General features: G+C 30.8%; 1 protein-coding gene across 2 annotated transcripts in view; it reads right to left on the bottom strand.

Moving 5' to 3' along the window:
• The window catches only part of LOC125856693 (folylpolyglutamate synthase), a 48,972-nt gene extending 23,744 nt beyond the window's left edge, over window positions 1–25,228 (bottom strand). The window contains exon 1 of one of the 2 annotated variants that reach the window (XM_049536311.1): window positions 25,107–25,228. In XM_049536311.1, the coding sequence (XP_049392268.1) occupies window positions 25,107–25,218 (112 nt within the window). In that variant the 5' untranslated portion in view covers window positions 25,219–25,228. Of the gene's footprint in view, window positions 1–7,542; window positions 7,732–25,106 lie in introns of those variants that run through there. The other variant, XM_049536310.1, reaches the window with a different exon arrangement.
• Between the last annotated feature and the right edge of the window lie 761 nt (window positions 25,229–25,989).

Genomic DNA, 25,989 nt, shown 5'->3' with positions numbered 1-25,989 from the left:
ACAATTGATGTTCAAATTTGTTGTTTTAAGGATCATTTTAATTTTAAATCCAGAACTTTAAAATGATATTAACTGTCAGGAAGACTTTGTTAGTGTGTTATGTTGAGAATAAAGGCAGTCTTAGGATGTGTTTGGTATGGAGGATAACATTTTCTAAAAATGTTTTTTAATTTTTCCATGTTTGATTGGCTTAAATGTTTGGAAAATGTTTTCCAAATTATAGTTTATATTTGTTGAATGAATTAATAGTTTATATTTAATTTAATTATTTTATTTTATTAAGATTAAGAAGCTCACTAATTAATCAATACTAATTCATTGTATTTACTGAATTCGATCAATTTGGCTAAGTCCTTAATTTCAGTCAATCCTTACCTCCAATTTTACGTTCTCAAATTCCAATTCTCTGCCCAACAACAATTACAAAACAGACAATTCTCTTCACAAAAATATCCAATAAAACAAGAAGAAAAACAGTATATGTCTTCCTCTTCTCTCTCTCGCTGCAAACCAAACCCGGAAAAAAACCCATAGCGCATCCTCCTCTTCTCTCTACCTTATCCTTCGCATTCTCGAATTTACAGGTGTGAAAACCGTGTTGATCCTTCGTCCTTTACTCAGAAATCAACGGATGCCTTGAGTTGAGAATTGATACTATTTGACAGCTTCTCAAACCTTATCTATTAAAAGGAATTCGAATTTCGAATTTCAAAATTCTTCCCAGCCTCATCCGTTTCCCCTTTTTCAATTCCCATTTTCCCCCCTATATATACCCTGTTGTCGAGATAGATTCTTGGGAGGCAGAAAAATTAGAGGTCTGGAAGAAACGAACTTGATTTGTAAAATTTTCATTCAAAATACACGTTTCTGATAGCCAAAGAGAGAGTGGGCTGTCTCGAGTCGTTTTGGTTTGTTGCAAAGTTTAGTTAGCTCGTTCTCGTCTCAGTTCAGTTCCGCTGCACCGAAGAAGGTAATATGTTTCATTCCAGTAGTATGCATCAAATATGATTTTGTTTGTATTTTCGTTTACTGTTTGTAACATAGCTACACAGTTAATTTTTGTGCTAAGACTTATATTTTCGTTTCTATTTACTATTCAAGCCCGACTATTGCTATGCTTAGGCTTCGATTCTTGATTTTCTGCTTTAAAAGAGTTGACTTCTTACTAGCTTGAGTCGTGAAAATATTAACCTTATGCTTAGAAGTTATAAATTGTTGTCTTGGCATAACCTTTGTTCTACCATAGTTATACCCTATTCAACAATTTGTCCTTATTTACTAGTTAAATCTTATCTTGTTCTTGGGTTATTATTGCTGCCTTAGAATTGGACCTCGTTTTCTCTGATGGTTATTTTCAGAAAGTGGTTTGTGCTTTGTGTCATGAATAAATGAGAAATCTCAATTATATAAACAGTGTCCTTGCATTATAATTTATTTGTGCTGGTTGTTGGAATGTATGCGTCCACCAGTGATCAAAGGACCACTGAAACAAGCAACCTCGTCCGCCCTTTCTATTGGTGTAGTACGCTGCACTTTTCACCAACCAACCTGACAAGACAGCTTTGCAGCTGTACCCCATGTTAAAACAGGACGAGAGCGCACTCTACCAGGGACCGGATCCCTGCATTTGTGAGGATCATCAAAACACCTAGAATATAACACTGGTTGAATGAATTCTTTTTCCAATGCTATGCTCCATTTTTTTTGCCTTAAAGTCTTAGATGGTTATTTAATCTACTTTCAAGAGTTCTGGTATGAGCTTCATTGAAATTTTCAGTTAATTACACAAATGTTTATTTTGAGTAAGTTAGGTTGTTTTCCTCAACTTGTCAGCAGTAACTATGTATCCATTTGTGATAACATTGCATATTGGCTAGTTTATGTTGTGTTGAATGTGAAGATCACAAATTTGTTTGGAATTCAACTGGGATAGAAGATGTATTTTGTAATTAACATGTTAGCTTCATTAAATTTTCTCCTATGTGGTAGTAGTTGTTCAATTAATTCATATCTTTCTATGTGTTTTGTATTGTTGCCGCGTGTTTTAAAATTAGATGAATCCATGTCTGCTCACTGCCTCTTTATTGGTCAATTTGCTTCACGACAACCTTGAATTACTCATGTAAAATCTTTCCTTTCACTTTCTTTACATGTGATACTTCGCGGAGTCCAAATTGGACTCTTTTCATCATCTCCTTGCATTTTCGAGTATCGAGTCAGCCATGAGTGTTCGAGGGTGAAAGGGAAGCAAATTTACAGGTCTCGGCGGCCGAAAAGTGGGCAGTATATGTGCCGATATACACTGATGTGTACAATGTGATACATGGACAAAAATGGGCTAGTAAAGTCCAAGTGCAACAACAGTCCAAAAGAGGACTAAAATGGACAGGTTTCAGAGCGAAAATGGGCTTAAAAAGGCCCAAATGATGTACCTTGTTAGTATTTAGGACAGGTGGAAGAATGGACATTCCCAAAACGAAATGGCATCAAATAGTCTGAAAAGACTGAGTTACTTAGTATTAGGACAGGAGGAAACAAATTTGGGCCTGCCAGCCTAATAGTTTGAAATTTGGGCAGGCCCAAGTTTCTGATTTTCTTCTCCCTGTATTATTGTATTTGATTATTTCTTGTTTAGCTAACTTTATTTGTGCGGTTTAAATTTAATTAAATCCTCTTAAGGATCAACCATTTTGGCTATTTTAATTTATTACATGTGAATGATTTTATTTAATCAACCTTTTTCTTTTTTTTTTTACTTAGTCATTTTGATAAACTTTGCTCTCTTTTCATATTACTTCAAATACCTATAAGTTAATTTCTTTTCAAATAGTTTTTGAATATTTTTATTTACTTAAAGTATTTCTCTCAAAAGTTAGTAGTAGGTTAATCGCGTGTTAGTGGATATTTCAAGCGTTTAACACTATCTTGAAGTGTAAATTGAACCCCGAACTCTTTTGATATTTTCATAATGATTTTTTTGTTTAAGTCTTTTGAAAATTATAAATTTTCTTGATTTTTCTTAAAAAATTAAGTGGCATTCTTGAAAATTGATTTTCTTAAAAAGTTAAATTGATTTTTCAAAAATAAGTCTTATATTTATTTTTTCGTAAAGCACTCCCAAAAAAATTGCTTTTGAAAAATAAGTCCATTTTTTTTTAATCTTTACGCCACTACCCCCCGCCCTTCCCCCCCCAAACAAGGCCAACCTCGTCAATTTTTTTTTCCTTGAAAAATAAATTTTGAAAAGTATTTCAAATGTAAAATTTAAATTTTTTTCATTTTTACACCACCCATATCCCTACCCCCCCCCCCCCCACCCAGGTCATCCCCGTCAATTTTTTTTTTAAGAAAAAATATATTTCAAATTAAAAAAATTCTATTTCTTACACCACCCCACCCCTCCCCAGTCCACCCGTCAAATTTTTATTTTTTTAAAAAAAATTATTTTTTGAAAAATATTTCACATTTTAATTTTTTATATTTTTGTGCCCCCACCCCTACCCCACCCTCCACCCAGGCCATTCCCGTCATTTTTTTTAATAAAAAAAATTGTTTTTGAAGAATATTCAAATTTTAAAAAAATTATTTTTTATGCCCCCCCCATCCTTATCCCCCCCCCCCCCCCCCCTCCTCCCTCCTGGTCAATTTTTTTTTAAAAAAATTATTTTTGAATAAAAAGTTCTTGGATCAGGTCCTGAGATGAAAGCTTGGGTCAGGTGCTGGGCCAAATTTCAGGGTCGGATTTTGCAACGGTCATCGAAGTCTTGTCCTAGTTTGGGTGTTGAGGTTGGGTCCTAGATTAATTATCGGGGTTGATTTTTGGATTAGAAATTATTTACCGAAAGATTATATTTTTGTCTCAAGCCAAAAAATAGATATTTTTTGAAAAATATTTTTCATTCACCAATCAAACATTAGAAAATATTTTCTACTCATCAATGAAAAATATATTTTCCAGCATACCAAGCACACTCTTAAAGCAAAAGATTGCAGACTTTTTATCAAAGTAATGCTATAAAAACTTGTAGCTTTTGCAGAAACTTATTGAAATGCAAGTTTATATAATATTCTTAATTCTATTCATTTGCTGTATGTATGGTCCAACGTAACTGATGTTATGGTCTCTTTGGATGTAAATTGTTCAGGCTGATGATATCATCCTCAGAGGCTAACTGGTTACATTGTATCATTGATATACCTGTGTCGACGTTAGGTGCAACACCACATGAAGAGTCGACACAGAAAATACATTTTGGTATTCCACATAAACTTGCCGAGAGTACTAGTAAGGAAGATTATATCAAGTACTACGAGCCCCGTGTGGTTTCCCTTGGTCCATTCCACTATGGAAAACCTCATGTTGAACCCATGGAGAATTTCAAGCGGAAAGCAGTGAGGGAATTGTTACTTCAAATTACCTTGAATAACCAGAATTGCTCATCAGACGAGGAGCTGGCATCCCTTGAAAAAGTGTATAAAAGTGTTGAACAACACTTGCTCAGTGCTCGTGATATTTATGGTATAGCTTATAGGGGAATTTCAGACAGTGAGTGGTGTCAGATGATGTTCCGCGATGGCTGCTTTATTATTTCCTTCATCAGTAGTACTGGCAGGAGGAGATGGTTTAAAAACATGAAGAAACGTAATAGAGATTTGGTGAGGCGTGACATGTTATTGCTTGAAAATCAATTTCCTTTCCAGGTTTTAATCGTGTTAGCACGCGCATTCAAATGTGAAGGATTTATTTTCGATTATCCAAATCCTTATATATTTGTTAAGTATTACTCAAATGTTTTCCTTGCTCGTCACCCTGAGAAGTGGGGGGCTCCACATCCTGTACATCTTCTTCAATATTATAGAGACCTATGGGTCGATATTTTATTTAAAGATGATGTCAAAGAAGAAGAAGAAGAAGATGATCCACCTTTCTCAGTCACAGAGTTGAAGAAAGTAGGTATTCGATGCAGCTATACCATATCGGATCATCGCAAAGACATCCATCTTAAATCATATATGCTATCAGGGAAGTTATTCCTTCCACAACTAATTATCGACGAATGGACTCTGCCACATTTTTATAACCTAGTTGCTTATGAAGATTCGTGCAGCTTAGAATATACATCCTTTGGGATCTCATCTTACTTGAATTTCATGAGTATGTTAATTAATGGAGAGGAAGATGTTAAGGAGCTGCGAGCCAGGGGAGTAATCCAGATAAACCTCAAATTTAGCGATGATCAAGTGATTAGCTTCATGAGAGATATAATAGCACATCATGTGCCCAATCCTCAAGCTTTTAAGGATGTCAAGCGACAGATTTCTACTTACTTCAAAAGTAAAAATCTTCTCCCTCTACGAGTTGGCTATGCTGAATTTAAGCAAAGGTACTTTAGTGGTCCATGGAGTTTCCTTGTATTCCTTGCTGTTATTTTCACGGTTAGTATGACTGTAATTCAGACTGTCTTCACAGGCATTCAGACATACAAAAAAAACTGATTGAGTACCCCTATCAGTATTTCATTCCGCTTTTTTCTTGAGCTCTTGTATCTTCATGAATTGTATTGTGATTGTGATTGTGGTTGTATTTGAATAAAACAATTATAAGGCCTTGCTCGGCTGCATATTTGTATGTAATTGTACTTTTTCATGTATTCGTTGTATCTTGATTGTGGTTTTATTTGAATAAAACAATAACAAGGCCTTGTTCGGCTACATATTTGTATGTAATTGTACTTTTTCATGTATACATTGTATCTTGATTGTGTTCTTATTGTTAGGATGATAGACAACTAAATGATTGTATATATTAATGTAATTATATAGTGATATAAATTAGCATGATCATATACATTTGTTGTAGAATCATATGAATAAATATTGTGATAGAATAGCTGATTTGGAGGGATAGCAAGGCAGATTTAGAGGGATTCAATGGCAGATTTGTATAGATAGAATAGCTGATCTTTAGGGATGTGTAATCTTTATTTTCTCTATATAATGGAAAGACTCTCACTTTGAGAGGCATTCAGCTGAAAATTGACATGGTATTAGAGCCTTCTCTTGGCTGTCTTGTTTCATAGAGTCATCTGTGGTTCCTTTTAATTTTTTTTGAAAATCTTGGTTTTTGGCTACCTCCTGGGAATTTTGTTCTTGGTCATTCTAGTTGCTTTCTTGAGTCTTTGTAGTTTTATAGCTATTCAAAAGCATGAATTCACATCACTTTGAATCCTTCAGTGTTCGTTTCACTGGAAAAAATTATTCTTCTTGGGAGTTTCAATTTCANAATATTAGCATGGGAATTCAAGTTAAAATGTACTCCAGTACAGTGAAAAGAACACTATTTCTTAACTAATATCACGGTTTAAAAAAAAAAAAGAACTTGTTCACACTTCCAACTAACTATCAAGAAAGGATTATCTAATTTGCCAGCTGGACCTTCAAAGTTTTCACACTCACTAATTAATTCTTTTAGAAGCAAAATATATAGAATACACCACAAAGCAAGAACTCACATAGACACCCCCAAGTCCAAATTGAAGGGGAGAACGACCCACATAAAACTAGTTGATTATGTTGAAACAACTCCAAATTGAGCAAACATCAATATATAATTGAACTCAACTAGTTCAATAATACTTGTAACGCTAGCTAAATATAAAAGGGCAATGAAAAACAAATGTCAAATGAGATTTCAAAGCAACCAAGAACTTCTCAAGAAAGAATTACTATATTGTTTCAACAACTAGACCTTCAAAGTTTATCACACCGACACACCCACTAACTAATTCTTTTAGAAGCAAAATGTATAGAGTCCGACACAAAGCAAGATGCCCCAACTCACCATAGCCAGTCACAAGTCTAAATAAAGGTGAAGCCTTAATGATGAAGGCGTCCAAATGAGCAGAATCAATATATAATCGACCTCAACTAGTTCAATAATATGTGTAACGCTAGTTAAATGTAAAAGGGTAATGAAAAACAAATGTCAAATGAGAATTCCAAGGCAATCAAGAACTTGTCAATACACTCTCAATAACATTTCAACTACAAGACCTTCAAAGTTTATCACACCCACTAACTAATTCTTTTTTTTTGGGATAAACGTGGTGTCTGGACCAGCTTAAACGCACCTCAACTATTTACACAGGATACCTACCACCTCCCACCAGCAACTATGTTGCTATCGGTAACTTGGTCCACCAAGGCTAGAACAGATTGGAAGAAATCACCTAGTGTTTTGTCTTCGCTGGGATTTGAACCAGAGACCTCATAGTGCTCAACCCCTTCATTGACTACTAGGCCAACCCATGCCACCCACTAACTAATTATTTTCAAAGCAAAAAATACATAGGAGTACAAAGCAGAGCAAGATACCCCAGCTCACCATAGCCACCCACAAGTCTAAGCAAAGGTGAAGCCTTTATGATGAAACAAGTCCAAAATGAGCAGAATCAATATATAATCTACCTCAACTAGTTTACTAATTGCTTTAACACTACTTAAATGTAAAAGGGTATTGAATGGAGCTAAGAAAAATAGTACCTTTTAGCTTTTTCACCCCATCAATGTGTGTACAAGAAGGTGAGCTTAGAGCCATCCGTGTAAATCCACTGAGGAAATGGTCTCTTCTAACACAAATTTCAGAATGACCCATAATTTCTTGACCCAAATAAAGATTGTTGCTCAACAATACCTGGACCATGGATCTTTAAAGGGTTAGTTTCATTTTGGGGTGATTAAGATTCTCACTTCTTGAACCCCATAATCTTTTTCTCTTTCAGTCTTGTGATTTGTGAAGCTATGGCCTATGGTTGTGTAGATGACCAACGAGAAGATGAGAAATAGTACCAATTCAGTTCTAATTTGGGATTTTCTTGATAGAATTTAACTGAAAGATCAATCTAGCTTTCAATTTAAGGATTTCTTTTTTCTTCCAAAATACACAATTTTGGCCAGAAACAAAAATATGTTTTCTTTTTGTACATTTAAATATAACTTGACAAAAATATTAAAGGGCCAAAATTATTATTTTTTGAAGTATGTGAAATTAAACGGAAAAGAGTTAAAGATACCTTTAAATTATGTGAAATGAATAAAAATGATTTTTATTTGTAGTTTGGTCTAAAAATATTTTTATCGTCAATATTTTTGTTCAAAAATATCCTTATCGGTAATATTGTTACTAATGGGTCGAAAATACCCTTTTTCGAATAAATATTTTATTTCTTTTCTTTTATAACACTTTTTTAAAATTTCTTTTAAAAAACTTAGATCCTTATTAAAATATTATTTTTTTAAAATCAAATTCCTGTTTTTTTTTTTTTAAAATCACTTTAACTAATAAAAATGTAGGAAATATTAGGGGTGTCAATAGAACGGTTCGATCAGTTATTTTTTAAAAATTATATCATTCCATTTTTTGGGGGTTTTATAATGTAACCAAAATTAGACTTCTTAAAATCATCTCAATCATATCGGTTTCTCTTCAGTATCGCTACAGTTCGGTTAATTTTTGGTTTTCTTTACTTTTAAAATATTACTTCAAAATATATTATTATTAAATAAATCGCAATTATGTTCATGAAGAAGCACTTCACTTCTTCACGAAGATGTCAAGAATGTAAAACAGTGATGTCGTGTTGTTTGATCTTAAGCATTTAATAGGAGTGCTTGTATATGTTTTATTGTATCATTTGATAGAGTATCTATTATAGTATCGTTTAATTTTAAACCTAATTAATTAAAGAGCAAAAATCCAAAGTCGCAGTCACTAGAGGTCTAAGACCTAGGTTATATTTATATTTGAAAAATGTATAAAATATATTTACATACACGTAAAGTTATTCGATTTGGTTAGGGAGTTTTTCAGTTTTTTCATAAATTAAAAAGACCATCACAATCGTTCCGGACGGTTATACACTTAAATAAAAGTTCATGGTTTTATTGAAAAAATGACATAAATCGGTTCGGTTCGGTTAGGTTTGGTTAATAGGTTGGTTCGGTCGGTTTTTCATGTTCTTTTGACACCCCTAGGAAATACGTTTTTTCTTCTTAATCTCATTTTATCAATTAAAATAGAATAACTTTATGTACTCCTTTAACGAATAATATATTATCGTAACTCCGGTATATAAGATCATAGTAAATTCATCATTAATTTTTATTTAGATAACAATAAAAATAATTATAATAAAATAAGAAATATTTTTATTTTTAAATTAAAATAGGATAAACATTAGCTAATAAAAATAATATTAGGTAAAGAATGTGTTCAAAGAAAATAAATAATATATTTATTTGAAAAAATTGCATTTTGGATCATTAAGTAACAATAAGAACATTTTTGGACTAAAATGTTGACGGCAAAGATATTTTTTGACCAAACTATAAACGGAAGACAATTTTATTCATTTCACATAGTTCAAATGCAATTTGATCTAATTTAATTAATAACTATAAATTTTGCAATAACTTATGATTTGTGAAGTTGCATTTATAACAATTTGACTAAATTGCTGTGAATTTTCTCACCAATTATATAGGCGTATTATGAGAATCTATATAATCCTTTTTGGAGCATTCATCCTTTGAAGTTTGAACACAATATATAACTCTACATTATATTGAGCTTCAAATGTGTTTGTTCTCTTTTTTTCTTATTCCGGTAAATCTTTGTGAAATAATTCTAATAAGAAGAAATAAGAAGGCCTTGGGCCTCGTGGCCTAACCCTAAACACTCTAAGATTCTTTTTCAAACTTGCTCCCATTTCGAGTCAAGAAAAAAAAAATGGTTTGAATCACGTAATTCTTAGTCTATGAAATTATCTTGCTAGGTGCATCATTTTATTTTTCAATTAAGGCCGAGCCTAAACCTATTCTCGAGAAATAACTGTCTATACTCCAAATAAGGAATGTATTATTTTTCATTTAACCAATATTCTGCCCCTTTGGTTTTCTTGAGAAAAAAAATTGATGATACAACTAGTAATATTGTGTATTATAGAATTGTGGAGGTTGCAATATGCTTGCTAAATTTTGGTTGTTCAAAAGATAAAAACAGCAGTTGTCTTCATGCACTAAAATGAGTTTGATGCACTAAACTTTCACTATGTCAGATTTGAGGAGGGGTTGAACTACAAGGTCTATTGTACGCAGTCTTATCGACATTTATTTTTATGTAATTTGCTGTGAATTGATGAACATGGAGTGATTCATGTTTTGTTTGGTATTCATTTGTGAAACAAGACAATTAATATTAGGGTAAATGGTCTGATATACCCCTTGACTTCTGTCATTTAGAGCTGATATACACCTCGTATCAAAGCGGCTCATAAATACCCTTAGCATTATACAAATGACTCAATATAACCTTACCGTTACAAAAAGAGCTCACATATACCCTTCATCTAACAGAAGTGAAAAAAATAGTTTTAAATTTATTTATTTTTACTTCAAATTTTAAAAAATTCATGTAGGGATATATATATATATATATGATCCTTCTAGCAAAGTTCAAGGTTATTTCAATATTTTTAATACAAATATTATTTGACTTATTTGATTATCATTATTCGAGTTTCTTACACTTTTTTTTCCTTTAATTTTTAGTGTAAAGAAAAATTTTAAAACTATTTTTTTGCAGTTATATTGTAATTTAGTTTTTGTATTTGTTAAAATAAAATAAAATAATGGGGCTTCTATAATAAATTTTTCAAGAAAATTAGTGAAACATAAATAAATTTGACCATCAAAATAATAAATTTAAATTAGTCGTTGAAATAAAAAAGTAAAAAAATACATGATAGGAGGATCAAATATACCCCGTAAGGATTATATTTTTTCAAAAAAATAATTAAAAATTAAATTAAAATTAATGTTTTCACTTCTGTTAGAAGAAAAGGGTATATGTGAGTTGTTTGTATAACAATAGACATATATATGAGCCACTTTCATAACAAAGGGTATATCAACTATAAATGATTATATCAGACCGTTTTCCCCTAATATTATATGCTTCACATTTAATTGTCTTTCGGAAACAATCTCTCTGCCTACATAAAATAGGGGTAAGGTCGATGTACTCTGTATCCTCCTCAAATCCCACCTATGAGATTACATTGAGTACGTAATATGTTGTTGTTGTTGATGTTGTATGCTTGATATTTAACTCTTTATTTCATTCTCTCCGGTTTCTTTGTTTTAAGAAAAAAAAAAATGAATTGTGATGATTTTATTATTAAGAAGATTCTTTGTTTGAATCTAGCTGCATTTTAGAGAAACTTTGGTCTGTAAATAAACATAGACATATAATTCACACGTTACGTAGAATCTAAGTTGTTCGGGCTCTTTATTTTTGGTGTTGCACCCATGTCGACACGATATGGGTGTGGGTATGGGATCCGTGTCCGATTTGATCAACCTATTTTGGGTACTTTGACCAAAATCAATGGAGAAAGTCTGAACAATTTTAATGATTGATCTAATCTATACAAAAGCTAAGTTGAAATCGAAGGAAATGGAATACCTTTTAATTTTTATATAGAAATTTCTATGTCACTCCTTTTCCTTTGATCTCCTTCCAGGATTCTCCTCAAGTTCTCCACATAATATTTCATAATTTAGATTTTATAACTCTATTTTTAGATATCTTAATCATTTTTAGGCAAATCCCTGCACCCATATCCATACATGGATCCATATCTCTAAATCTTAAAAATTGAATTATGAAGGATCCGACCTTTAGATTCGCACTCGTATTGGACACCCGAGTCTGAGCAACTTAGCATATATATAGTTGAGGTATGTGCAAGCTGACTTGACACCACAGTTATATAAAAAAAAAAAGGATTCACAATTGACGTTCAAATTTGCCGTTTTAAGGATGATTTTAATTTTAAATCTAGAACTTTAAAATGATATTAACTGTTAGGAAGACTAGAATCTGTCTTTGTTAGTGTGTTGAGTTGAGAATAAAGGCAGTCTTAGGGTGTGTTGGGCATGGAGGATAACATTTTCTAAAAAATGTTTTTCAATTTTTCCATGTTTGATTGGCTTAAATGTTTGGAAAATGTTTTCCAAATTATAGTATATATTTTTGAATGAATTAATTATTTTATAATTAAGTTAAGATTAAGAAGCTCACTAATTCATCATATTTAATTATTAGCTGAGTTTACTGAATTTGATCAATTTGGCTAAGCCCTTAATTTCAATGGGCTATAATTGCAATTTAGTCAATCCTTACCTCCAATTTTACGTCAGTTTGGGGCCCTTTTCCTCTCATACAATTCCAATTCTCAGCCCAACAACAGTTGCAAAACAGACCCGGCCCACCAATTCTCTTCACAAAAATATCCAATACAGTATAGGACCTCATTTGTTTTCATTAAGATTAAGACGTCTGAATCTAAATACACATCTGAATATTAAGATGTGCATTAGGATCTAGATGTATAAATCTGAATACACATCTGAATATTAGATGTTGTCTCTGAATTTGAACATTGAATTATTAGGATTGTTTGTTTTCAATATCTGAATGTGCATATGAAATTAAGCACTATATCAATAAAATATTATACAACCCTCATTTTAGTAAAATATATTTATAATATTTTGAATATTTTTATTGTTACAATGTAAAATAGTTTACATAGAGTAGTAATATATCGTTTATAAAATAATTTATTTTATAATAGACATTTGTTATTGTTATCGATCAAATAATTAATATTTTCTTATTTTCTAGAATCGTGCTAAATATTATACCATGGGAGTGCTTATCAATTGAAATATATTGATTAATTTATGAAAGTAAAAGGTGTATATCATATCATATATCATCATATATATTACTAAAAGTGGAAAGCTCCAAAGATGAAAAGTTAGATTACCATTTTACCCCTAGGCTAAATTAAACATTTAATTAATTAAATATTAAATGATAATAATTTAATTATTATAAATTGTTGGTTATTTATTATAAAGACAATGAAAGAATCATTATATTTATTTTAATAGTATTTGACCATTCAATTTTTCATGTGACTTTTCATGTTTCCGTATTTTTTCGGAAGCTCCAAAGATGGAAAGTTAGATTCATTTTACCCCTAGGCTAAATTGAACATTCTAATTAACCAAATATTAAATAATAATATTTCAATTATTATTTGAATTGTTAGTTATTTATTATAAAGACAATGAAAGAATTATTATATTTATTTTACCCTAGGCTAGATAAAACATTCTAATTAATTAACTATTAAATAATAATATTTTAATTATTATTTGAATTGTTAGTTATTTATTATAAAGATAATGAAAGAATCATTATATTTATTTTAATAGTTTTTGACCTTTCAATTTTCCATGTAACTTTTCATGTTTCCGTAATTTTCCAGAAGCTCCAAAGATGAAAAGTTAGATTCATTTTACCCCTAGGCTAAAATAAACATTCTAATTAACCAAATATTAAATAATAATATTTTAATAATAATTTGAATTGTTAGTTATTTATTATAAACACAATGAAGGAATTATTATATTTATTTTACCCCTAGGCTAAATTAAACATTCTAATTAATTAAATATCAATTAATAATATTTTAATTGTTAGTTATTTATTATAAAGATAATGAAAGAATCATTATATTTATTTTAATAGTATTTGACCTTTCAATTTTCTATGTGACTTTTCTTGTTTCCGTAATTTTTGTCTTATAAATTTATCTTTTTTCAAGAAAGACTTTTATCTACTACTCAGACAATTCTTGAGTGTAGGAGCTCTAAACAGGTGAAATAGTGTCACAATTTGTGGTGAAAGTTGTGAGATCCCTTTATACAGTCATGAGAATAGACAAGAATTCAACTACTGAAGTGTCGGAGCTTGGTGTGTTAGTTTTAGACTTATTTGTTGTAATTAGAATTATAATAAGATTTTTCTATTTCTCCATATAGTTGAATTGATGTTTTGTTAGCAACTTGCTTTAATTTCATATTTTTATTTTGTATGCTCAAATATTCAGTTTTCATTATAGAGACAAAAGCAAAAAAAAGAAAAAAAAAAAGCCTAATTGTCTTGCTCATGTGTATCTTTTTTTTGTACTTATAATTTTACATATACATTAACTTTCATCTTTACGAATGAATGCGATAAATTGTTTACTCTTTTCTTTTGGAAAAAAGAAGAAGAAGAAGGTGAAACATATAACATTAGATTAATGGTGGATAAGTTACGTATGAAGAGAAAATTAAATTCTATATAAAAATAGTAGTTATGTTCATAAATATCTTGATTTTCAAAATATAAATAATAAGAACTTTTACACCTTAATTTTAAATATTTATAATTAACTAATTAGTTTAAAGTATTTGTGGATAAAAAATTAATATAATATTTTGAACACATTTATTATAATTATCAGGAGATTCAAAAGACAAAGTAAAAAAGTTGAAAGGTTTTGTTTTCCTTTCACTCAAAGTTAATCTTACACCATTTTTGGTACAGAAAGTAAATAATCTCCTCTCAAGCTTTTAATTGAAAAAACATTAATATTGCACTACAATTTGCAGAGGATTAATCTCTTGCAATCTTTTGATCTTCTAACATTATTCTACCAACAAAAACTTTTTAACACCATTGAGAGATTTAATTTAGATAGTTGTTATCTTTTCTTTTTTTGCTTTACAAGCTTATTTTTTTAACTTATAAATATAGTTTATTTTATCAACTTCTTATATTATTATCTCAATACATTCACTTGGAGGTCATGAAATTGGTGTGTCACAATTAGTATTAAGACAAAGTAAGAAACCTCATTAGACATATTTTATAAAAAAAAACTCAAATCATATTTTTTAATAGTATTTATTTTTTTAAGAAATAATATACTCATTAATACGGGTTACACGCTCAAAAAAAATATTATAAAAATATTTCATTATTTAATTTAAATGTTAAATTGTATCGTTTTAATAAAAATGTTAATGATTTTTACACTTAGATTAATTCCTAATTAAAATATCTAATTTAATAATATTTATCATCTATAATCTATATGTATATTTAATTTAATCATCATCATATCATATTATCACTATATTTTATATTATAAGCTCCAAAGATGAAAAGTTAGATTACCATTTTACCCCTAGGCTAAATTAAACATCTAATTAATTAAATATTAAATGATGATATTTTAATTATTATAAAGACAATGAAAGAATCATTATATTTATTTTAATAGTATTTGACCATTCAATTTTTCATGTGACTTTTCATGTTTTATTTAATTAATTAAATAGTAAAAATAAAATTATAATTCACCCAAGGCTTAAATACTTGTTTCAGGTTCAAAAACAAAATTCTACGTGTTTAGATAAACAAAATGTCAAAACATTTCAAATTCTTGGCTACTTTAATTTAGAAACAATGAATATTTAAAGTAGGCTGCTTTTTTAAAATGTTGTCATACTAAATGTTAATAATAGGAAATAATATTTTCTCTTATTTTACAAGCTTTTCAAAGTTAGTTTATATATTTATAAATAATTAAAAAATAAATAATAGATGTATGATTTAATAAAATAATTACTATAAAAATTCGCAGTAGCTTATGACTCTATATGATTTTCTATAGCACTAATATCATAAGTTCAAAAATACTTTAAAGAGATAAAATAATTTTAGAAACAGTATTTTTCACTACCCAATTAATTACACATAGGTACAATGTATGTTATTTATTTATGTCATTTATTCAATTAATAAATTTATATTATCTTGAGCTCGTAGCTATAATTTTTTTGCAAAAATTGAAGAGTTGTCATTTCATTATTCAATACAGATTATTATATTTGATATATCATCTCACACTTTTGCATTACTCTTCTTTTACCCAACATACTTCCTTATTCATGTTTAGGTAAATATATTCTATTGATTTTTTCTTCTCTTCCTATTATTACAATTTTACATTTTTCATTTCAATTTATTGATACTATTTTTCCTAATTTTGTCTTTCCCTTTTTAATAGAAGTTGTTGTGTGCAATCCATATTATAATGCAATAGGAAAATTGATTTTATAGTGTTTTCAAAAATATAGATATTATTGTTGTTATGCATTTCAAGTTTTCTTTATATATACACCGTTGAATGCTGATGTATATATTGTAAGTTTCTCAATAAATTGCAGGTGATTATTGCGAGGTATGATTGATTACTCATTAGAAATAAATATTCTTATTATGCTTATAGTTTGAAATTTGAGTGTATCTGCTTTGATTTCTTTATCTTATACATGTTTTTCAATTTATATTGCAATCAAATGTTTTTTTTTTTAAAAAAAATTATACATAAATTTATAACTATAGACATATATTATGCAAGCATATCATATGGGATATCCGTACAACGCGTGTGTCCAGATACTAGTTAAGTTAATAAGAACATAGAAAATTATAACGGTAAGCATATAATTAACATTAACTAAATAAGAAAACAACGTGACTTTCATGACTTATTGTGATATAGTTGAGTTAAGTTAGGAATCTTATTTTTGAATCTGAATAGTGTTAAGATTGTGTTACAATTTTGATTCATTCACATCAATTCAAACTCATTAAAAGACTTATAAGGAAATAAAGCAAACAAACTTAATATACTGAATTTGAATAATTAAGATTCAATCTAAAAAATCTTTTCTTTCACTTTCCCTACATGTGATGCTTCGCGGAGTCCAAATTGGACTCTTTTCATCATCTCCTTGCATTTTCGAGTATCGAGTCAGCCATGAGTGTTCCAGGGTGAAAGGGAAGCAAATTTACAGGTCTCAGCAGCCAAAAAGTGGGCTGTATACATGCCGATATACACTGTGATACATGGACGAAAATGGGCTAGAAAAGCCCAAGTGCAACTGCAGTCCAAAAGAGGACTAAAATGGACAGGTTTCAGAACGAAAATGGGCTTAAAAAGGCCCAAATGATGTACATTGTTGTTAGAGTAACTTACAAAAATGACTATAGTTATAGGGTTATTGAAGTTCAATAGCTATAAGTATGGTATTTACCAAAAATGACTACAATTTATGTCTATATCTAGCTGTATTTAAAAAAAAAATTATTTAATACAATAATACATTTATAATTATAATGCACTAAATAAGATATTTTTAGATATCTTAAACAACTAAAATCACTCCTAAAAATCTGCTAGTTTGAATATGTAGTCTAAAGTGACAATCTAACATTGTTTATTTTGAAAATTCAAAAAATTAAAACCGAAGATGCAAACTCTGTACAAAAAAAATGTAAAACAAGAACACTTGTATGTTGAAAAAATATATCTCAAAATTATTTTTGTATATATAAAGACATGTAGATAAAAATAGTATACAAATACAAAAACATATGAATACAATTATGTAACAGTCAACTAGACTTTTGTTATGTTATATTTTATACTTGCACTTGAATACAATCACACATGAATACAATAATATAATAGTTAAGTAGACTTTATTTATATTGTATTTAAAATCTGTATTTGAATACAGATACAAATGAATTTAAATTTATAACTATCAATCGACTTTACTTTATAATGTATTCGATACTTATATTTGAATACAAATATAGAGAAAACACAATTATATAACTATTAATTTTCTTTCATTTATAATGTATTTAGTACTTACATTTGAATATAAATACAAATGAATACATTTATGAATACGTTTTACATATATACACATTTAAATACAAAATACAGATGAATACAAATATTTACATTTGAATACAAAATAAAGATGAATACAAATATTTACATTTAAATACAAAATACAGATACATTTATGAATACGTTTATATATATATATATATACACACACACATTTGAATACAAAATAAAGATGAATACAAATATTTACATTTGAATACAAAATACAGATGAATACAAATATTTACATTTGAATACAAAATATATGAATACAAATTCAGAACAAACATAGTGTTTTGATTCAATATACAAATGACTACAAATACAAAGCAAAAGATGGTGCTTTGTTTAGTCTGTCATTAGAGTAAAAAATTTTGGAGTTCCTTTTGGTTAATTCTAATTGAAATTGTAGAAATTGAATGACACAAACACACATAAAAAGATTATCTCAAACTGATTTCCACCATTGTAATGGAAAAAATCTCCAATCGAAACCCTATGAAAATAGATGAAACATACAGATGTTTACAAATATAATATTTATAAACAAGAAAAAATGTAATTAAAATATACTTAATGAAGATGAATCACAAAAATCACTCCTACAATCATGCAAAAGGATAGTCAATTAGAAGAATTTTGAAAAAATAAACAAAAATCGATGATATATGAATATTGAAAGAGAAAATATTGAAGAGGGTAAACATGAAAACCAACACCGTAAAACATGCCCAACATAATTGATTAGGCGTGTATTAATTACTTTGTTGTTTAATATTTGTTAATATACATATAAAATTGAAAAGAAATGATTATTCATATGTAATTAATTAACTTTGCTATTTCATATTTAATTATATCCATATAATATAAAATAAGTAAATTATAGCTATTTATCTTAAATATATGTTGATGTTTGCTATATCTTGTAGTTTTTCCTTGTTAGTATTTAGGACAGGTGTAAGAATGAGCCAGGCCCAAAACGAAATGCATCAAATAGTCTGAAAAGACTGAGTTACTTAGTATTAGTACAGGAAGAAACAAATTTGGATTTGGGCAGGCCCAAGTTTCTGATTTTCTTCTCCCTGTATCATTGTATTTGATTATATCTTGTTTAGCTAACTTTATTTATGTGGTTTAAATTTAATTAAATCCCCTTAAGGATGAACCATTTTGGCTATTTTAATTTATTACATGTGAATGATTTTATTTAATCAACCTTTTTTTTTTACTTAGTCATTTTAATAAACTTTGCTCTTTTTTCGTATTACTTCAAATACCTAAAAGTTTATTTCTTTTCAAATAGTTTTTGAATATTTTTATTTACTTTAAGTACTTCTCTCAAAAGTTAGTCAAATTTTTAGTCAAGTCGTAGGTTAACCGCGTGTTAGTGGACATTTCAAGTGCTTAACACTATCTTGAAGTGTAAATTGAACCCCGAACCCCTTTGATATTTTCATAATGATTTTTCTGTTTAAGTCTTTTGAAAACTATAAATTTTCTTGATTTTTCTTAAAAAATTAGGTGGTGATTCTTGAAAATTGATTTTCTTAAAAAGTTAAATTGATTTTTCAAAAATAAGTTTTATATTTCTTTTTTCGTAAAACACTCCCAAAAAAATTGCTTTTGAAAAATAAGTTCATTTTTTTTAATTTTTACGCCACCCCTCCCCCCACACAACAACGCCATCCCCGTCAATTTAAAAAAAAATATTTATTTTTGGGAAATATTTCATTTTTAACACCACCCCCACCTAGGCTATTCCTATCAAAAAATATTTCCTTAAAAAATAGTTTTTGAAAAATATTTCAAATTTAAATTTTTTTCATTTTTTTACGCCACCCCCTGTCCCTACCCCCCCCCCCCCACCCAAGCCATCCTCGTCAAAAAAATTATTTTGGGGAAATATTTCAAATTAAAAAAATTATATTTCTTACGCCACCCCACCCCTCCCCCCCTCCCCCCATGCCACCCGTCAATTTTTTTTTTTAAAAAATTTGAAAAATATTTCACAGTTTAATTTTTTTTAATTCCCCACCCTTACCCCACTCCCCACCAAGGCCATCCTCCATCAATTTTTTTTTTATAAAAAAAATTGTTTTTGAAGAATATCTCAATTTTTTTTTAAAATATTTTTTATGCCACCCTCATCCCCCTCCCCCCCCCCCCCATCAAAATTCTTTTTTTTAAAAAAATTCTTTTTTAAAAAAAAATTGTTTTTGAATAAAAAATTCTTGGGTCAGGTCCTGAGTTGAAAGCCTGGATCAGGTGCTGGGCCAAATCTCAGGGTCGAATTTTGCAACGGTCATCGAGGTCTTGTCCTAGTTTGGGTGTCGGGGTTGGGTCTTAGATTAATTATTGGGGTTAATTTTTAGGTCAGAAATTATTTTCAAAAAGATTATTTTTTTGTCTCAAGCAAAAAAAAAAGATATTTTCTAAAAAATATTTTTCATTCACCAATCAAACATTAAAAAATATTTTTCAGAAAATATTTTCTACTTATCAGCCAAACATGAGAAAATAAGTTAAAATTAACGTAACTGATCTTATCGTGTCTTTGAATGTAAATTCTTCAGGCTGATGATATATTCCTCAGAGACTAACTGGTTACATTCTATCATTGATATACCTATGTCGACGTTGGGTGCAACACCACATGAAGAGTCGACACAGAAAATACATTTTGTTATTCCACATAAACTTGCCGAGAGTACTAGTAAGGAAGATTATCACAAGTACTACGAGCCCCGTGTGGTTTCCCTTGGTCCACTTCACTACAGAGAACTTGATGATGAAGAGAATTTCAAGCGGAAAGCAGTGAGGGAATTGTTACTTCAAATTACCTTGAATAACCAGAATTGCTCATCAGACAAGGAGCTGGCATCCCTTGAAAAAGTGTATAAAAGTGTTGAACAAGACTTGCTCAGTGCTCGACATCTTTATGACATGTCTCGTGTGGTTAGAATTGCAGACAGTTGGTGGTGTCAGATGATGTTCCTCGACGGCTGCTTTATTATTTACTTCATCACTAGTACCAAGAGGAGCTGGTTTAATACCATGAAGAAACACAATAGAGAATTGGTGTGGCGTGACGTTTTATTGCTTGAAAATCAATTGCCTTTCCAGGTTCTAAAGGTGTTAGCACGTGCATTCAAATGTGAAGAGTTTACTTTCCAGCTTCCAATTCCTCCTATACTTGATAATTATATCAACAAAGTTTTCCTTCCTCGATGTCAGGCTCTAGATCATCCTGTACATCTTCTTCAATATTATAGAGACCTATGGATCACTGTTTTATTTAAACATGATGTCAAAGAAGAAGAAGAAGATGACAACAAAAAAGAAGAAGATTGTCCACCTTTCTCAGTCACAGAGTTGAAGAAAGTAGGTATTCGATGCAGCTGTGCCATATCAGATCGTCGCAAAGTCATCCATCTTAAATCATCTATGTTATCGGGGAAGTTATTCCTTCCACAACTAATTATCGACGAATTGACTCTGCCACATTTTTATAACCTAGTTGCTTTTGAATATTCGTGCAGCTTAGAATATACAACCGTTGGGATCTTATCTTACTTGAGTTTCATGAGTATGTTAATTAATAGAGAGGAAGATGTTAAGGAGCTGCGAGCCAGGGAAGTAATCAAGCTCAACCTCAAAGTTAGCGATGATCAAGTGGTTAACTTCTTCAAAGATATAGTCGCACATCATGATCCCAATCCTCAAGCTTTTAAAGATGTCAAACGACAGATTTCTACTTACTTCAAAAGTAAAAATCTTCTCCCTCTACGAGTTGGCTATGCTGAATTTAAGCAAAGGTACTTTAGTGGTCCATGGAGTTTCTTTGTATTCCTTGCTGTTATTTTCACAGTTAGTATGACTGTAATTCAGACTGTCTTCACAGGCATTCAGACATACAAAAAAAATTGACTATGTACCCCTATCAGTATTTCATTCCGCTTTTTTCTTGAGCTCATGTATCTTCATGAGATGTATTGTGATTGTGGTTGTATTTGAATAAAGCAATAATAAGGCCTTATTCGGCTGCATATTTGCATGTAATTGTACTTTTTCATGTATTGGTTGTATCTTGATTGTGGTTGTATTTGAATAAAACATTAACATGGCCTTGTTCGGCTGCATATTTGCATGTAATTGTACTTTTTCATGTATTCGTTGTATCTTGATTGTGGTTGTATTTGAATAAAACAATAACAAGGCCTTGTTCGGCTACATATTTGTATGTAATTGTACTTTTTCATGTATACATTGTATCTTGATTGTGTTCTTATTACAATAGTAGAATATGGTAATGTTAAATGAGTTCACTTGATGTGAACTCATGGAATTGAATTTGTGAAAACTTCTTAGAATGGATTTGTTGAAAAGCAGCACGCGTCTTGCGGTAACATGCTCAAATAACTTATAGTCATGTTTTGATCTCAAACAGCTAACAGTGCAGTCATGCTCTGTATGTGCCATTTCATTTTGCTTAATATGATGAGAAATTTACAGCAGACAGAAGATTAAAAACCTTAAGTCTATGACTTACTTTTTCCAACATGCATGAAAGATCCATCATTATTAATTGAGTAGGCATTTGGAGATAGACTTCACGTTCTAATTCAGTGCATGTGTTGATAATTATTGCAGAAGATTTCAAGCAATTTTGTGCTTCATCACTTAAATAGTTTAACAGAATATCACGTGGATCAGTAGTCCTGCTACAGCTTGGAAAATCCTTCAACCTAATGTTTCTCATTCCTGGAATCCCATTTGACAATTGTATCCAGTGTACCATCCTCCATGAAACTGTCATCTGTTCCACAAATAGCTTTTCACATATATATCGTTTCATATCGAAAATATTGAGTTCAAATGAACTTATTACCCATAAGTTCTATCAACATCTGTTTCAATTTGTTTGTTTGGTTTTGACTTGTCACAGAGTTGAACAAAGTAAGTAAGACTTTTGAATCTTATGGTCTTAAAGGAAAGTTAGAATTAAAGAGTGGAAAGAGACATTTTTTTAAAAAACTGACTAAAAAGAAAAATAAAACAAACAAATTGAAATGGAGGGAGTATGACGTTGAGCTCTAAGGACGAACCTTTAAACGGGATAATCCCTCTTCTTCTTAGTTCATCAAATTGAAGGTATCCCATAAAACCACAAGCTGAGGCTGTCCAAAATTGGACATCAAGAATGCCAAATTCTTGTGCAGCCTTAATGGCAAAGCTCATCACCCCATCTGATATTACACAAGAAATTGGTGGAACGGCGGGTGATGAAATAAGCTTTGATAGTAAATTACGAAAAGGAGTCAAGCAGTTCTTCCTAAGTGAGTGACATAGCGAAACAAGATCTTGAGTTGAATTGCGATCTGATGGTGGCAATCCTTCCGGGACAGTTTCAAATTGGAAATCCTGGAAGCCTTTCACAAAGTCAGGGCCTAGGGTTGAAACTTCGAAAAAAGAGTTTTTGAAGTTGAAAAAGTTCTCACAAAGATTAGTTAGTTCATTTCATCTAGGCATTTGCCTATGATGAGTTTAAGCAAAGGTACCTTAATGATCCCTGGAATTTCCTTGTGTTCCTTGCTGTTACTTTCACAGTAAGTACGACAGTAATTCAGACTGTCCTCGCAGGCATTCAGACTTAGAAATAGACAGATTGTGTACCTCTATCAGCATTTCATTCTGCCTTTTTCTTGAGCTCTTGTATCTTCTTAAATTGTATTTTGATTGTGGTTGAATAAGCAATAATCAGGCCTTGTTTGAAATTCGCGTTTGTACATTGTTAGAGTGGGTTAGAGGTTGAGAATGAACACGTAGTCAGCTTATATGAACTTGGGCAATCCTCCCTCGTGAGCTAGCTTATGATGTTGAGTTAGGCCCCAGGACCATGTCTTTACATACATAATTCTACTTTTTCATATGCTTATCGTATCTTGAAGAATAGTAATTTTCCCCTTATTTCCTTTTGGTGCACCTATAAGGTTCTAATTTGTATAGATGACTGGGTATCATTTGTATAGTAAGGCCTAAGGGAGCAACGGGAAGCAAGATAAGACTATGCCAAGAACTGTGGATAGAGCGCACTGCGCTCTCAAAGAGTAAATTCCAGATTTGCATACTTGGAATTGAAAAAGATGCCATAACTGCAGATAGCAGAGATGAAAATGGGTGGCAAATTAACATCACAAGAAATCTTAAGGAGTGGGAGATTAAGAGAGTGTCACTGCTTCTTCTAAAGGTGTGAGAATAAGAAACTACATCTTCTGAGGCAACACCTTGTACAAGAAAATGAAGAATGAAGGGAAGTTTAAAGTGCATTTTGTTATAAATGCTTATTAAAGCAGAGGAGGGAGTAATACAGAGGCCTAAAATGATTCCGAAGACAAAAAACCCCACCCCATAAAGTAAACATGTCTAGACACAAACCTATAACGATTACTTTCTTTGCAACAGATCCTACATGTGTGAATGTGCTCCAAGTCTCCCAAACAACATATTTATAAATTGTAGCAAGACATGGCAGTCCTGATGCTTATTCCTCGATCGTTCTCGGAGTGCAGCAGGCAGGCTATGCCAAAATCACTAATTAAGACTTTTCAAAGTTGGGAAGTACAGAAGAAAGAAGCAGCTAGGAACAATGTGGTAAACACCTGTTGTGCGGATTTATGGACTCTTCGGCTGAAGACAAATAGCAGATATTTTGAAGACAAACAACACTAATTTCGTTATTTCGATAAGTTTGTGACATAAACAGAAAGGCAAGACCAATACCAGCAAGATGCACTTTGATGCAAGTATAAAGGAGAAACAGTCTCAGCTAGAAATGGCAGTACATTAACATTCTGTCCAATTTCTGGTTTGGACCACTAATGACTGATGTGCCATTTCTTTTTTTCTGAGTAATGATAGTCAAAAGTGCTTCCATGGCAGATTCATATGCCGGAACTCTTGTGAGATATCTTGACTAGTTTGACTGAACTTTCCCACAATTTGAGATGACATATTCCTATATCTAAGTCCTTCAGTGACATAAGCCAAAATATTAGCATGGGATTTCAAGTTAAAATGTACTCCAGTAGAGTGAAAAGAACACTATTTCTTAACTAATATCACGGTTATTAAGAAAAAAAAGAACTTGTTCACACTTCCAACTAATTAATTCTTTTCAAAGCAAAATACATAGGAGTACAAAGCAGAGCAAGATACCCCAGCTCATCATAGCCACCCACAAGTCTAAATGAAGGTGAAGCCTTTATGATAAAAAAAAAAAAGTCCAAAATGAGCAGAATCAATATATAATCAACCACAACTAGTTTACTAATTGCTTTTAACACTAGTTAAACGTAAAAGGCTATTGAATGGAGCTAAGAAAAATTGTACCTTTTAGCTTTTTCACCCCATCAATGTGTGCACAAAAAGGTGAGCTTAGAGCCATCCATGTAAATCCACTGAGGAAATGGTCTCTTCTAACACAAATATCAGAATGACCCATAATTTCTTGACCCAAATAAAGATTGTATCATCTGCATAAGATAGATGGTTAATTTCCGGGCTCCATTTCGATAACCCAAACCCTTTAAACTTCGAGTTTCCAATTAATCCATTTAAGCACCTTGATAACACCTCAGCAACTATAATAAATAAAGTAGGAGATAATAGATCTCCATGCTTGAGACCCCTGCTTGATTTGAAAAAAACAAATGGTTGCCCATTCATTAGTACTCAGTACCAATTATTGTTCACCAATCTCGCCACCATATCTATAACTCTTTCTAAAAAACCAAACTTTCTCAAGACTGTTGCTAAAAACAACCACGATACTCTATCATACGCCTTAGCCATATCCAACTTGACTACCACATTGTGGAATTTATTCCTCCTATTGATGTCTCTGACTATCTCCTGTGCTAATAAAATATTTTTTGTGATGCTTCTGCCCTTCACAAACCTCGACTGATTATTGGAAATAATTTGAGGCAACATTGCTGATATTCTCTCATGTAATAATCTTGTTTGTAAACATGCTTAAGCTTAAGGTCTTAAGTCCCCAAAATTCGTCGCCACTTCCTTCTTGGGTGTAAGAACCAAATTGGTGTGTGTGATGTATCTTGGTAACTCATGCCCACAAAAGAAAGCTTTAACCATATTTGTGACATCATCTGCAATGATTTCCCAACAACTCTGGAAGAACAATCCTGAAAAACCATCTGGTCCACTTGCACTCACATCATTTAAACCAAAAACAACCTCTTTCACCTCCTCT

The sequence above is a fragment of the Solanum stenotomum genome, chromosome 2, assembly GCF_019186545.1.
Source record: "Solanum stenotomum isolate F172 chromosome 2, ASM1918654v1, whole genome shotgun sequence".
Taxonomy (NCBI): domain Eukaryota; kingdom Viridiplantae; phylum Streptophyta; class Magnoliopsida; order Solanales; family Solanaceae; genus Solanum; species Solanum stenotomum.
Note: the sequence above shows the minus strand (reverse complement) of the source record. Positions and strands in the feature narration are given on the sequence as shown.